Source organism: Protopterus annectens, chromosome 11.part0, assembly GCF_019279795.1.
Source record: "Protopterus annectens isolate FY-2018-M chromosome 11.part0, PAN1.0, whole genome shotgun sequence".
Taxonomy (NCBI): domain Eukaryota; kingdom Metazoa; phylum Chordata; order Ceratodontiformes; family Protopteridae; genus Protopterus; species Protopterus annectens.
Window position 1 is genome coordinate 157,224,471 of NC_056745.1, and position 17,410 is coordinate 157,241,880.

The window sequence follows — 17,410 nt, forward strand, 5'->3', positions numbered from 1 at the left end:
GACATTGTTTCTAATGTTTCTCAAATGTCAAAACATACTCTAAAAAATGCCTTGGGGAGGGTGAAACTATTTCAAGAAATGCAGCATTGTCAGTGGAGATTAGGAAGTATGCTTGGCTGCACTTCCAGAGTTTTTCTGTGGAGTTAGATTATGAATGTTCCTTTTGAGTCTGAGTGAGTGTTTGGTACAGCAGCAAATGAGATCCGTAAACACTGGGGTGACGTAGGTAAACTGATGCAAGAAGTATCGAAAATGTTCTACATTCAAAAGTTCTCCTCATCTAAGCAAGATAATCAGCAGCTTAACAAGCAGAAGTCCCAGCCGAACAATATCCAGGGCAAAAAAAGGAAACAGCAGAACAACAACTCTGCCAAGCCTAACAAGAAGGGTTCCTTTCCTTGAAAGGATACCTCGCCCTAGGAAATTATGACTATTCTGAGGCTCTGTGCCATCTTTATCAAGTCCCCCATTGGGTGCCTCATCTGCCAAGTTAGCTCTCCACAAGACAGCCTGGCCATCAGTGGTTTCCTACAGGTGGGTGCTAAACATTGCTGGTAGGACTTTCAAATGGAAGTGGAAATATCTTCCACCTCTATTCAGAGGGTTCCTGTCTCCTCTTCTAGACCAGAGTTTGTTATTCCTTCAATACTGCAGAAAATGCTGGAATCAGGGTGACAGAACAGGTCCCTTCTTCATAAAGAACAAGACGTTTCTTCTGTAGCATTTTCGTGGTTCCCCAAAATCAGCAGTCATACAGACCAGTGTGGGACCTTTCTTTTTCGAAATAGTTTGCCAAGGTTCCCATGTCCAAGATGCTCACCTTGCAGATAGTGTTTCATCTCTTTCCAGACCACTCCTTCATGGTGGCCCTGGTCTTGATGGATATCTTGCTTCATATCCCCAGGGCTCCTCACTTCAGGGGATATCTGAAATTTGTTGTCTATCTCGCACTTTTCTTTGTTGCCCTTTGGTATAACCACTGCAGTGTGTTTTCCAAATGCCTTGCTCTGGTAGTATAGACTCTGGGCATTCACTGTTTTTCATACTTGGATGATTTCCTAACCAGTACAGAGTCTCTGTCCATGTGTGTAGAATTGCTAGAGAAGGTCTAACCTTGATTTGCCCATTTAGTAGAACCTCCTACAGTCATGTTTGACACTCTTGGGAAGACTCGTCTTTCTGGGGTGCTTAATCATCTTTATCAAGAGTCTGACTTTTCTGCCTGAAGACATGGTCCTGTTGTACCAGGTGGTGTTTCTAGAATCCTCCCAAGGGAGTGTCACCTTAGCAAGAGAATTCCTAGAAATTTCTGGACTTTTGTCTTCCAAGATTTCATTTTACCACTGGCTCATCTTCAGTGGTATGTCTCAAATTGTTGACACAGCAAGTTCTTCCCTGGAATACCAGTTGTCTGTGCTGCTTTATCAAATGATAATTACAGTGGTTTAGAGAACATTCGAGTATCAATCCAGCGCTCTCCCTACATGTCAGTACAATATGTCCAGAGAGATATGTCCAACCTCACCTGGGCAGCTGTGCCAATGGGGTGCAACTGCTTGTAACTTGTAGCTAATGATGCAATTTCAGTTTTGACAGTAAACACTCTAATTACACAATAAATATGCCAAGCAGAGGTGACACACAAAGGACAGGTACTTGTACTGTACATTGTGAAATGCCCATCAAACTGCTACTTACTGCTATTATTCATAAGGACCTTATAGTGTTGTGTTGATATTTGTAGAATGACAAATATACAGTACTTTATTAGGACAACAAAACTTTTTGGGGGGAGGGTAACTGAGCCAACAGTATTATAACAATCTTAGTGCACATAGACTTAACATGATGATCCATTTGTCCACCTGTACAAAAGGAGGCATGCAGAAATGCCCTTCAAACATTGTGCAGTTACGACTACCCTTGAGCTTTGACAGTACTACTACTACTACTGTGTAATACCACTGCTGTGATTTTAATGGCTACAACTGTTACTAAGCAACCACAGACATTTTTCATGACAGCACGTCATAAACGTCAAGAATGTCTAAGGTGCTTTATTCTGGTTCTGAGCATGTCCCGATTGTTTCAATATGTGTTGAGATATAAACAGGATATAATGAGAAAATGTATTGCAGCATGCAGTGGCAGTTGTTTGCTAAGCTAAAAGGTGGTAACGCTGTCTTAATTTCAGAATCCCGCCAGCCAAGAGGGTCACAACTTATGTTACTGTAGTGGTAATGGCACTGTTCCCCCAAGCATGGGTTGCCAGTAGCACAAGTGACAGCCTTGCCCAGACTATTCCAGGCATCAGTCTTAATGACCGAGTATAGCCCTCCTGCAGGAGCCTCCAGCTTTATCGTTCATGCCTCATATCACCTCTGTGCTCTAAAAGGAGTACTACCCTCACCTTCTTCAGCCATAATTGTCTCACCTTCAAAGATCTCAGGAAAAATGGCAGGAACTGTTGCCAAAACAGATCTTGTATTTGCTGCTGTGAATAATTGCTCAACAGTGCATCTGCTGATGGTTAACTATGGCATGACAATTCGCTCAGTCCTATTCTTTTACGCTCATCTCAAGTGTGCTAAACTGCTTGTAATTGATCGGCATGTTCTCAGCATCATGGAGTAATTTTCCCAATGTTTATCACGTATGCTTGTTACACAATATGTGCAATTCAGAAACATGGATGATTTGATCATTATGATGAAAAGCCCAGAGCCTCTACACACTACTGAAGACAATTACTCTGAAAGGGATTTGAAGCCTGCCAGCTGATTTTGTTGAAAGTTTCTGAGTGAGAAATCTGCATATTATACGGCAAGTGCTGCTTCTTACATAATTCATTCAGTTGTAGAATGTCAGCTTTCACTGTTCATTGACCCTAATGCCTGTGAGGGGATTCTGTATTAAAAGCTTGAAATGCAAAATGATCAAAACTTACAAGATCAAGCCAAAATGCTTGAGTCTTGTAAGCTCAAAAAACGAAAAAAAAACTCCCCACACACCCTGCTGTTTATATATTCCAACTCTTAAGATCTCACCACAATACAGAAAGGATAAATACCCTGATCTCCACTGTTCCACAATCTCTACAAAGTTCAGGTTCCAGCGAAAAGAAACACTGTTCCATTTCTTTTTGCTGGTTTGAGCTTATAAGATTTGAGCATTTGGGATCAGTCTTGTAAGTTTCAAGAATTTTGTATTTTGAGACTCTTGTGAAAGCTATTAGTTTGGCAATAATTTTAAGAGGTGTTGGCTGAAGCTGTCTTTGGAAGTACAAGTACTGCAAGCAGTAGACCGTAAGGCTGTCCACAAGCTTCATTAGTCTCTATAGCGAGTGCTACATTCCATCTGTAAGGCTAACTGTATGAAGTTTTAATCTGATCTATTTTATCCTGCCTGCTTTACTAACTTGGTTTACAGTGTTCTTTAAAATGCTGCTGCTACTGTTGTGTTAGTCTGTCACTGCCAGGGGTTTGTCTAAACAGAGGAAGTTTAAGGGACAGTAATTTCATCTGGTAAATAAAAGGTCACATATCTAAATTGCTAAATTAATACGTAAATGTGAGGAGACTATGGAGAATCTTGCTTCTTTATACTTCATGTCACTGAATCATTGAGTTTTGAAAGAGAGCTAAACAAATGATTGCAAATATCCTTGACCGTAACCAAAAGTGTTTCCATTTTTACCAGTATGTATTTTATCTTATCACTGGAGAGGTTTTCATTGGAAAGCTGCGAAGTCGCAAAGATCAACATAACAGATGCCTGGTTGATACAGGAGAAGGACAAATGCTAGCAATAGAATCATGCATAGAAGCAAAAGAAAAGAAACACCATTTGTTGTGGGAGCTTATACAGGTGAGTTGAATAACTGGAGAAGGGCAATCCTTAACAAATTTAATTCAATGTCCTCTGAATAAGGAATAATAGATGAGCTGGTACAGGGTGTGTTACACCACTTTAATATACCCTGAGTGGTAGAATGCTTCATATTCAATGAGGGTGTTTAAAAATCAAATATTAATGCCCCGACTCATATATCGTTTAATGTTATTGCTGTATGGTACCTCTAGTATTACTTCTGTAAAATATATGCAATGTGATTTTGATTTACTGCTGTGAGATGGCTCCAACCCTTTAGCTGTTCATGCAAATGTTGACACCTGTGCAATATGGGAAGTGGGGGTAGTCTGGTATGCATTTATAATAATGAATGAATGTCTGTTGATTACAAAAAATAACTGATGGATTTCCCATTGGGAAAAATGATAGGCAGTAATTATGATTATGTAATGGTTAAATAAAAACCCTTTATCCAGTTGGTGTAAAGATATTTCAGTATTATATAACATATTGTAACACTAACTGGTTTAGATTCAGAAACCTCAGAAACAGTGTGAATATATGTGTCTTCATATTCTCACCACAGCAAAACTGGATAAGTGAATTTTAATGTCATTTCTTGTATGGACCTAGCAGAATTGTTTATAACCAAGGCATTAATAGCTTCTAGAATTTCTCTAAAATAGTTGCATTGTTCTCTAGCTCTCTCTCTGATAGGCTGCAGTCAGTACGATGGGACTCAGCACTATCTACCCCTCTCCCTGTAAGAACTGGTGTTCCCCAAGGTTCCATTCTTGGACCTCTACTCTTTAATATCTTCACCAACTCATTCCACTCCTCTTGTCCTCGATGTAACATTGTCCAACATGTAGATTACTCTACAGTCATAACTATTGCTAATTCCCCCTTAGAACTCTTAACAAATACCCAGACATCTTTCAACTCAGTAGAGACATGGCTTGCTAATAAGCAGCTCATACTCAACCCTAAGAAAACAAAATTACTACTCTTTCTAAATAAATCTGCAAACCACATTAAACTTTCCTTCTCCATAAAGTCTCTAAACAATACTCCCATATAAGTCGAAACTAGCACAAAACTGCTTGGCATTACCATTGACGACCTACTAAAACTCAACCTTCACATTAACTATTGTATCAAAAAAAACACCAAAAGCTAGGACTACTGTACAGGAACAACAAATTCCTAACTACTGAAGCTAGGATTTCTCTTACCCATGCCTACCTTCTACCATGCTTAACCTATTGCTCCCAAATACTCACAAATCTGAACTCTTCCCTACTTACCAAATTAGAATCAACCTACCACAAAATAGCTAGATTTGCAGCTCAACAAACATATACATCTCACCACTCTCTCTCCCTAAAATACCTGAACTGGCCCATACTACCTCAACTGTTCCTACAATCTCATCTCCAAATCATACACTCCATCCTATATCAGCCTGATTTCTGTCCAAGTCTATCTTCTCTCATCTCTCACTACTCCTCTACCAGACTTCTCAACCCAAGACCTACTAAAAATCCAGAAACCCAAATCCAACACAGGGTGCAATTTATATAGTTACCATCCCTCTATTGCATGGAACAAACTCCCACTAGAAATAAGGTCCCTGACTCACCCCAAACAATTTAAGCTAGCAACCAAAGACCACTTTAAAAAACAATGGTCCTGCCATTGTACTCACCCGCCCTGATTATTACCTACCTTTTATAGTACAGTCAAACTAACTTACTAAAGGTTACCATTGACTACTTCATCCTATGCTTCCTATGCAACCTCCAAAGCTTCTTCCATACTCTGCTCCCTGAAATTATTATGTAACCTTTTAAGTTTCTGCTACTCTGCATACAAAATCTTATATTTACTCAACTCTCTTTTTAAACCAAAACATACAACTTATTCTACTTTTTTAACATTCTCCTTTTTGTTTATAGTACTGTTTTATCTGTCAACAATATACATGTATCTAGCTTACGTATTTTAACTACCAAATCTCTGTTGCTATTTTTATTTAAATGAATCTGTACTCCTATTTTTATTGATTGTATTCTTTGGAGCTTTTCTCCCCAGGCCTCCGCTGAAAAAGGGCAATAGTTCAGCCGGACACTCCCGGTCAACAAATGTAAAATAAAATAAATAAATAAAATAAAATGTCGTTTTCTACCTCCTTCTACTTTACTATTCAAATGTTTATCTTTCATTTAGAAGTAGTAGTTGCTCCTGGCATAACACAAACACTAAACACAGTGCCATTTTGCTGCATCTCCATCCTGAAAGCCTGACAATCTACATGCTCCTGGTTTGATTCCCATAACTCTTATCAGTGTGAACCATTGCTTTAACTGACCTTGCACAATGTAAAACTACAAAATCTGTATGCATAAGCCACCAGTATGTCAAGAGTTTATTTGGCTCCTGTAACCCTGTCAGCCATAGATTTTTCATTTACCAGAGTTAGTACATTCTTAAAATGTACCTCCTCAGTCCCCAGTGATTCACTGTGACAGTTTGCCTATTTTCTTCTGTGTTATCAGGTTTTTGTCTGCAATGCACAAAATGGGATCTCTTTTTTATTCTTCAGATATTTTTCTCTATACATTAGGGTGGCCACGGTGGTGCAGCGGTTAGCATTGCCACCTCATAGCAAGAGGTTCTCTGGTTTGATCCTCAGCTGGGGTGCCTTCTGTGCGGAGTCTGCATCTCCTCCCTGTGGTTACATGGGTTTCCTCCAGGTGCTCCGGTTTCCTCCCACATCCCAAAAACATGCTGTAGGTGGATTGGATACTCTAAATTAAATTGGCCCTAGGCATAAGTGCATGAGTGCATACATGTGTGTGCCTTCTGTGGAAGGTTGAGTGCTGGGCTGGCAACTCGACACTGTAAAACTCCACTGCCAATCATGAGCAGGACAGGTGATCTGCTGTGGCAACCCCCAAGAAGAAAAATTCTAAATAACTGCATATTTGCATTGAACTCCTGTCCTGCCTTTCTGCTGGTCAGTGCAATGGTCTAGCCAGTGCTGACAGGTTTTGAAGAGGCTTTTATATGGTGATACTTGGTATAGAGGGTTAAGGCTGTGAGCTGTAGTTCTTGCGGTACTGGGTTTGATTCCCTCAGCCCTCATTTGCCAACTGTGTGTCCTTAAGAAAGTCACTTAACCAGAAGTGCTTTGGGGCAACAAGAAAGTTGCACTAGGCTATTCAATGAACCACATGGACTGCAAGCCTAGCAACTACTGATGAACTGCTATATGCTTATACTGTAAACTGCAGTAAGATGACAAGCTGCCCCTTCGGGTGTTTCATTTCCATTTCAGAATAACTGACAACTGCATGCAGCACCTGTTTGAGTGGCAAGCAAATGAAGTCTTGACTCAAAAAGAGATCTGGATTCAGCATTTCTGTGGATATACTTTGTATATTGTTCTCATGTCAAACATTTTGGCAGAACACAAACTGCAGCTGAAACCAAAACACCACTGGAACATTATAGCATAGTTTCACATCCTATACTGTTGGAAATGACACAAAGGGGTATCTTTCTCGTTTTACCTGCTGTTGTGTGAAGGTTTAACAATAATGTGATGCTGAAAACCCTCATCACTACATGCCTCTGTATTTCTCTAATGATTTTTTTATGCAGATTCATATCAGGTCATTTCAAAAAGTTTAATGTCTCACTGACATCAGTACCCTGATAATTTTCTGGGAGCAGCAGAAAAAATGTTTAATCCTTCCATCCTTGATCTACACTCCTGTAACTTAAGACTGTATTCTACTATTACCATTGGAGGAAGGACTTTAATTCTGATGACATCATCATCATCCAGCATCATAGTTGCCTGGGACTTTCATTGTTACTGGAAAAAAAAATCAAATATGATGCAACATGTTTGTGTAACTCAAGTACTGACTGGCATGTATTAGACACTTGCTAACAAATAAGATTTGATGGTGGACAATTTCCAATAGTACAAATGTGCTGTTTCTGTAAATACTGAGAGTGATCCTAATTGTGAGTTTTTTGCAGTGATGTATAGACTTCCTATTTCACATGCATTCTTAAGAAGATGGTGGACTGTGACATATTAGGAGAATTCATGATGTTGCAGGCTAGGCCTAAGCAGCTATAGATTTATAGGTTCATAGGTAGGTACTAGGCTATCGGCCCAGGGGCCTATACAAGCCCAGCCAAAAAGGTACTCTGGCTTTTGCCACCCAAGAAAATTATTTTCCTGTGCCACTGTTGAGCAGAGCCACAGAGGTGATCCCCGGGGTGAATTTCCTATTTCCCATCCAATCATCAAGATTTTTCTTGAAGAATGCTAATGAGGAGCTTTGTTTGATATAGATAGGTAGTTTATTCCAGAGTATGGGAAGTCTCTGGGACAGGAATCTATCCCTCCGGCATGTTCTGTTTATTGTGGTGACAAGATTTAGGTCCCTAGAGCATGTAGCTCAGAGGGATTTAAAAAGATGTACAGTAGCATTGAAACCTCACAGAGGCTCTCTGGTTCAGTTCTCAGCTGGGGTGCTTTCATTCTGGAGTCTGCACGTCCTTCTTGTGTTTGTGTGGGTTTTCTGTGGATGCCCAGGTTTCCTCCCACATTCTAAAGACATGCAGCAGGTGGATATGGGACTCTAAATTGTCTGTTGGTATATGTGCATGTATGTATAATCTGGGAAAAGACCTGGCAACCTACTTCCAATTCCCCCTTTGCCTTATAAATTTTGCAGATAGTGGTGGCTGTCAGAGCGGTCAGTCTAAGAGCTGACTGTAAATTAGAGACAGAGAGAGACTATTACTTAGAATGGCAGCCTACATGGGTCAAATAGTCTGTTATACCCTTTGTTTTTTTGTTTAAGTTTTACAATTAATTGTTACAGTAGGGAGCCCTGAGGACATGAACCTAAGATACCTTTTCATGTTGCACACATATGCTGCTGTGAATTCCTTATTAGGGAAGCTAGTTAGTTTTCTGCTGAAAGCAATTTGGACATTGTTTTTTTTAATTTTTTTTTTAAACAATTCAATTCATTCAAATATTTTATTAAATGAAATACTATTTGGGTAATTGTAAATGGTTTAGTACTTGTGCAAGTCAGTGACATTAGGCTTAGTGACAGCAATTTGTGATGGGGTAATACTGACACTTTAGTTTTGGCTAGAGCTAATGTTACACTAAGAGGTATATAGGATGTTGCGTCTTGCATGGAGGAGTTGGGGATTCCCTCCCAAAAGAATTATTATTGCATTTTTTTTACTTTTTTGGGTATTGATTATTTGGGATTTGAGTTCTTATCTAAAACAATGACCTAGAAGCCTTTACTGTAGTTGTCATGGTCCTTTAAGTACTTGACATTTTATCTGTCCTGCATACAAGTGGTAAGAGGAATAGCATTGTTTATTTCCAGTATTTGTTGGTAAAAATAATTATAAATAAAAACCCTGATTTATGCTGGTATGGATCCATACAAGGAATGTAGCATTGATCAGAGAAATGAAGATAAACATAAAGACGTAAACTTTGACCACCAGGCTCACTTAATATACTTGCTCTCCTTCCTGAGTAACATTCTCCAGATGATGAATAAGCTCTGTCTAGTTCTTCTGTCTAGTGCAGTAATTTGTCGGTCCCATACATAACTCTCAACTGATTTTGCAAAACATCCTTGATTTTGCCCTGTCCCTCATAAAGTTTTTTTTTTTTTTGATAAATCACTCAAGTTTACAATCAGTACATAATGTCAAACATTAGAGTTTCATGTTTCCTATTGTTCTGAAAATTCATGTTGATCAAAAACGTGTTGCTCTATTTACTTTAAAATAAATTATAGTAATACTTAAAATTGCCTCATCTCTGCTTTTGTTCGTCCACCGTTTCTGTATTTGTTCAGAACTCTTGGACAAAAAGGTTCAGAGGTATGATCTCATATACTGTTGAATTTCTGTGTGCCTGTTATCCAAGGATTTCAGCTAAGATTTTTGAAGTGTTGAAATAACAGCAACAGTACCATCATGAAAAGTTCACCCTACTCCAAAGTAGATTGACCTTGTAGTTAAGATATATGACTAGCAGTGGTAATAAGTAGCAGGACCACCCCCCACATTGAGAGATGCAGGAGTCTACCTCCATAAATACTTAAGTTCTGCAATAGAAAGCTTCAGCATTTGCTGTTTTTGAGTTGTATAAAAAGTTAGTTTTGTAGGTTGATATTGTGGCTCTCAAAGCTGTGAAAGGGAGACAACTTGCCTTACCTCATTTTACCTTACAGTCTGATTAAGGATGAGTGTCCAATGCTTCCACTGCTCTCTCTGAGGAAAGAAAAACAATATCAAGGCATCAGCCCTGAGCCTTTCAACATCTGTCTCCAGGGTCTGCCAGCATTTTTTTTTCTGAGCAGGCATTCTTAAAGAAAAAAAAAGTAAGATTCCTGTGGTATGATCACTGAACGTTCAGTTCATTTTGGTTTAGGTACTTTACCGTATGGATCACTGAACAATAAAAACGCCTTTCATTCAGAATTCACCCAATAAATTACCCTACCAAGTAGGTCATACTAAGAAGCTAGGGGTTTACAGATGCTGAGTGCTTACATGCTGACATGCACTTTGTTGTGAAGATAAATCAGATCCTATTGAAATACCAGCACACGGAATGACGAGCAACAAAAAAAGACCAAAAACAGAGGAAAAAGAGTGTATTTCAAAAATCGCTCTTCTACTTAAAAACTTCTTCTTGCAGGGGGTGCAAGCCCCCCTGCACCCCCCACACTCCCTGAACTTATATATATATATATATATATATATATATATATATATATACACACACACACACTCATATATATATATATATATATATATATATATATATATATATATGTGTGTGTGTGTGTGTGTATGTATGTATTATATATTTATATATATATATATATATATATATATATATGTATGTGTATATATATATATATATATATATATATATATACACATACATATATATATATATATATATGTATGTGTATATATATATATATATATATATATATATATATATATATATACATACATATATATATATATATATATGTGTGTGTGTGTGTGTGTGTGTGTGTGTGTGTGTGTGTATGTATGTATTATATGTATATATATATATATATATATGTATATATATATGTATGTGTGCATATATATATATATATATATATATATATATATATATATATATATATATATATATATATATATATATATATATATTCACATATATATATATATATATATATACATATATATATATATATATATATATATATCAACCCTAGGATCACCATAACTTGGAGAACAGGGAATATTCTGAAAAATGGTATCTCAGACTTAGTACTGGTAAGTCTGACCTTTTGCTCATTCATGCTCCTTGTTTCTGGACTCACTGTAGCAGGTCCCGACTGTTCAAATGGTTACCAATAAGGCACATCTACTTTTTTCCACATGCATACATTTTGAGTTATATGAATTACTTATAATGTTTCTGCCCCTTTTTTGTATGTACAACATACTCTTTTGGTATTTGATAGAGATTATACACCTCCTTTGCCAAGTGACCAGCCCCTGTTGAACACTGCACATCGTCCCATCAAGGACACACGCTACTAGCACAACGAAGCTGGCAGCCATAGTTCTGTTTATGTGTGACGGTATGCCCTAACTATTAATAATTTGCAATAAGCAGTTGTTGCATGCTTGGTGACCAGTTGGTTCAAACCAGCTTGTCAGATCACTAAACTGTATATCACAAAAAAAAAAAAAAAAAAAAAAATTCTCATTACTGGCTCCATGATCCATGACTGAGACCTAGGCAACCTAAGTACGATTAGGAAATCTGATCCCTAAGGACTGAAGTCAGCTAGGGAGGTAGATCTTGAACATGATTTTTGCTTTTCCCAGTTCATTTATCTCAGGGAATGGTGTGGATTTTTCAGCCTAAGGATAACAGTTCTCAGTGGATGCTAAGGTCTCTTTTTAGTAATGAATACATTATACATGGACATTTGGTATTGGGTGGGACAGTGGGAGGGTGTAACAAAAAGTCTTCCACAGCTGTCATGATGTATCCATAGTGGAATGTCATTTTCTCCTTTCTGCTTGCTTCCTATTTGCCTACACTAAGGATCCTCTGTTTGCCTGATTGCAGTGATCTGAACTCTGAGGGGTAACCCAAACAGGTGCCAAATATATCAGACTAGAAGATTTAAGAGGTGCTATGGGGCACAGCTAATGGCAGACAGAGAGAGGTACCCCCTGAATAAAAAAATAAATACAATATTTTCACTTAATCAGCATTTGACTGGAAGATGGTAATCAAACAATGTGTCCAATCTCCCTCCACACCCTTCTACTTATATATTTCATCTGCAACATTGAACAACATGACAGAAGATAGAAAATACTGCAAGTTCAAAGCTGTGAACAATTGAACCTATAAAATACTATGGTACCGTTGTTTTAAGTGATGTTTTCATGAAATGTCAGTTAAATAAGAATTTTACAGCAATATGTGATTTGACAAACAGTAGTTCAATGAATTCTAAGTTATTTTATGCAACAAATGTCAGATTTTGTTTTGTCTGAACATTGCTGTCCTTCCCCCAGAGGTAATAGCCTATAATATCAACCAAATGGTGATTCAGATGCACTTCTGCTCACTAGAACACTAGTGACATTTCCTACAACATTTTCCAGACATTTTTATGGGCATCCTGGCTGTTCTTAAGTTCTATTGTCATAGTGAACTGAACAAACATTTAACTACAATGTCCACATCCTACCCAGAAAGATACTAGATTAAATCAGGATATCAGCACTGCAAACTTGAAGTTTCATGTACTATCTCTGCTTTTTCATGTTCAGTTTCCCTACTAATGCATCATCATTTGCATATGTTTTGACTTCATCTCTGAATGTTTTCTGTTGTATAATGAGTCAGTTAAAACGTTTTATATCCCTTCATAAGTGTTTTAAGTTTTACTTCTTTGAAATTCTGTATTCTTTCTCAGCTTCCTTTTTTTAGTTGGCATAGTTCTTCATCCAGCTTCTAGACTTGCTTTTTTACACTTTCTGCACTTACATTATACATTTCACCATAGCAATTTCTGCTCCTCTTTTGAAATTCATTTGTTTATTTTATTTGCAATATGTTGAACAGGATAGTCTGACTTAATTGCTCTGTTTCACTGCTGGCCCAGCTACACAAGTTCCAGAATGATACAAAATATATAAGGAATAAGAAGAACAAATATACAATAAAATAATATTTTAGGATGATATACATAATACAACCGAGATGCACAAAATGTACACAGTAGCAGTAACTAGGAATAAAATGTAGTCAAAAAGCTTATATGCATACAGCCCTAGTTTTCTGTACAATTTTGGGTTTTAATGACCGGTATATACAAATGAGATTTATAGTAAGTCTGAGTAAACTGACATCATATTCTTCTGGAATGTTAGATGATCATGCTAAAACAGGAGAAGTATATTAAGTAAATGATGGCAGAAGTATTAGTCGAAATATCAACGTAAGCATTGTGAAGACGTATTAGATGAAGGTGGTGGATGTGAAGAAGTAGATTTATGGTTATAATGGACAAGAGAAAGGAAAGAAATGATAGATTTATTAATTATATAGGGTAGAAATTGTAGCGTAAAAAGTGTTGTGTAAATATTTAGGATATTTTCATTGGGTTAAATATAAATTAGAAGACAGCAGAGAGAAGACAAGGTAAAGTTGCTGTGTATTTGATTAATGTGCAGTATGTTACTTCACTGCCTGAGATTTAGAATATGTGAGTGTATTATCTTAATTTTGAGTTGTTTTAGAAGAGTATATATTTATTAGCATTTGTTTACCAGGATAGTCCAACTGGGCATAAAGCCCCTTTTCAGCAGGGGCCCAGGGAGAAAAGCTCCACACAAAATGCCAGCATTAAGTTTACTCGGAGGAATGTACCACTACACCATCAGAGCTACAAAAAGTTACAATAAGAAAAAGGGCTTCAGTCTAAAATAAATAAATAAATACAAACAACTGTCAGTTAATGGTTGGAAGACAAAACGTGCATCTTATACTCAGTGAGTAGGTAGTCCTAACTATTAAAAGCAAAAGAGAAAAGAAATAAATTAAAATAGCTTCAACATTAAAAACAGCTAAGCAGAGCTATTGCAGTACAGAAATATGTCAGTTTATTTGTTTATGTCACAGTTATGGCTATAGGCTTTAAATGATCAGCAACTAGAGAGAAAGAGTGAGATGCATCAACCATCAACAGCAAATAAGACGAGCAACTACAATACAAGGTACATTATTAACATCAGTTTCTAGGGTTAGGCTTATGTACAGTGTTCACAGATGAGTGATTCGGCTGTTATAAGTGGGGTACGAGGGAAGCAAGGAGTAGTTCAAAGGTAGAGGTGGTAAGTAGATGGTGGGCTATTGATTTGTAAGGTAGAAGAACAGTTTGTGAAGTGCAGTACAATGACAGAAAACAGATGTAGATATACTGAGCTGAAAGGCAGAAGAACATAGTGAAGTAAGTTTGATGAGGTGTGTGGGAGACATGGTTTAATGGAGAGGTTTGGTGAAAAGTTATGGAAAGGGAGACTGGAGAGGTTTCATAGAAAAAAAGTCTGTAGCCAGAAGAGGATAGGTAACTAATGTCAGCAAGAATTAAGTGTGACTGGAAATTTATGGCATTTGGAGGATGACGTTTAATGGGTATGCAAGAGAACAGGTATTACCCTGATGAATATCAATGCTTCCACCACACATTGCTAAATGTTATGAGGTTAGGGGTTTGTTTTAGGGTGAGTGGGATGGAGTTCCAGATTTTGGATACATACGTGGAAAAGAGGGAGTCACCTGCAGACTTATTAGATTTTATGACTAGTAATAAGCACGTGTCTGTGGAGGAAATGGTTCATTTGGTGGAGTAGTGATTAATTATATTGATGATGTGGGGGGCATTTATCAGATTTGTAGATTAGATTGTATTTAATGACTAACTGAGAGAAAGTTAGGGTATGTTACAGTTTTGATATCTTGATAACTTCAGTACCCACTTGTAAGGGGCTCACTTCAGTTGAAGTATCACAGATCTTTTTTGAAAAGCCGCTTGCTCTCAGCACAGAATCTAAAATTTAGAAAATATAAGCAAAATGATACTCCCACTCAGAAAAAAAGATAAAACATTAGGTTCAAAAGATAAAGACTTTCTGCTGAGGGTAAAGAGATTTTACATAAAAGGACCTGTGCCACTTCAACTGGAATGAGACCCTTATAAGCAGGCACAGCGGTAATTATCAAGATATCAAAGAATGAGACTCTTAAAAGCAGGCACATCTTTTCTTTTGACTTATAAACTGGTTAAATACAACAACAATAGGGATTTGCAAAAGAAAGATCGGTGATTAAAAAAAAAAATTACACATTAAGGTAACATTTAAATTGCTATAAACTGACAGCTTTTTTTCTGTTGTGACAGGTCCCTACTCTGGGCCAGCAATCAAGGAGACTCAGTCCTCACCACTTACTCTGGTGAGGGACAGTTACTAAGAGCAAAGACAGATTCACACAGTATTTTCAGATGTAGCTCCTGTACTAAGCACAATTTCCCTTAAGAGCACACAGGCAGCACACTCCAGACCTGGGGCTGGACTCTCGTTCTCTCTCCAGACCCACACAAATCTCCACACTGACCACTTTGGAGCTCTGTGTCCCTGTTCTCAGTAGCTGACACACACACACATGGATATTTGAGTTACACACATACATACATACACACACACACACACACACACACACACACACACACACACACACACATGGGAAAAGCTGCCACAGGTTTACTAGCTGTGCCCCTTTCTGCTGAGACTGTGATGTAATCACACTGCCACCAGTCAGCTACCCTAAAGCTCTTACAAAGGGTATCCAATTACACTGTGTAAAATTAGTACTAACACGAATGGTAGAGAATGACCAAAGCAGCAAGGCTTTCAGGAGCGGCCACAGTGTCACTAAAATAACCATAAGCAAAAGACTGAGTCTCCTTGATTGCTGTTAAAACTATTCTCTAAAGGACCAGCCACAATGAAATATATTAAAATATTTAATGATAAATAATAAAACAGAAAACAGGAGAATACTGAATACAATAAAGAGAGTTTCAACCACAGAGATATAAAAAATAATACAGTTTGATAGCTTCTCACGGATGCAGAAAAGAATACTAAACTATTCTCACTAAATGTCCCTGACTAACTAAAGAATTACTGTTCCCTAACTACATACTAAAGCAAGGCAAGATGACATGTGCTGAGTGTCTTACCACAGCAAAAGCCAGATAATGTCTTTCTTTTGTCTGTGTGGATATATACAATATATATCCTGTCAAAAATCTTTCCTGTCAGATTGTAAAGAGCTGCTGCTAGGGTTTCAAAGAAACCAGATGCTGGTTAGAGGATGACATCACCTCTGGTCACCTGACTCTGGTGCAATACACACACAGAGCTTTGCTATGATCTATGGCAGTATTTGAAAGCTATAACGCAATTTCAAACTTTCAACCCTTTCAGGGTTTTCTGATAAACATACACATTTGATCAGTTACAACAATACAACCTAATTTACATGCATACATTATTTCTATCCAGCAGGACCTTCTGTTGACACAATTTTAACACTAGTAACTTTGCAAATACATTTAACATCTGTACAAATCAGTGTGATAGTCAAATAACATAAAATTGTTTACTAAACTCCAGCTAGCTATGCTGTCATATGTACACATGTACTGCCCTGCTCTCCCTGGCACAGATGGCACTACCTCATAACATCACATCCATAGCACAGATAGACCTGATGAAAGCATTTCAAAAAATGCTACTTATTATTTGTATTGTCTTCCTGCCTCATAATACAATGTGAGTTTTAGTAATGTAAGCACTCTAAACCTAATCTGGTAAGTTTCAGTAAATATTTGCTTTTTTTTACCTAAACAAACAACTGATGTATTGCATAATTACTGGAAGGATTCAAGACAGGTTCAGTTAGTAAGTCCTCCCTGAACTGTTCAACCCCAAGCCATGGGATTGGTCCACTTCTTTTCCCACCTAGTTCTTTTCCCCAGTTAGCACCCTAAGACCCTCTATCTCTAGTCTCAGAATGCCCTTAAATAACAGAACTGCAACTGGTATAACATCAGAACAATAATGCTTGTCCATCAGCTCATTTAAGTGGCTTGAACAAACTTTTTAAAAACTTTTAAAAACTGCTGGGAGGGAAATTAAAAGCAAACAGCAAGATCTAAGAGCTTAGGAGATATCTTCTGGGTTTAACCCTGGTACTGCTTTATGTTTGTCCTGTTACTGGCCCCCCCATATCACTGGTTGTTTACCAGACCCAGCTACAGCACTGTGGATTACTTATATTTTACATTTCCTATTGAGAAATTAAGGGCAAAAGTTGACTCACATT

At 37.6% G+C, this 17,410-nt stretch overlaps 1 protein-coding gene across 1 annotated transcript in view; it reads left to right on the forward strand.

The window, feature by feature from the left end:
• Positions 1-17,410, forward strand: part of GALNT8 (polypeptide N-acetylgalactosaminyltransferase 8) — a 406,113-nt gene that overhangs the window by 374,400 nt on the left and 14,303 nt on the right. The window contains exon 10 of the mRNA XM_044087557.1: positions 3,700-3,867. Coding sequence (XP_043943492.1) covers positions 3,700-3,867 — 168 coding nt within the window. The remainder of the gene's footprint in view (positions 1-3,699; positions 3,868-17,410) is intronic.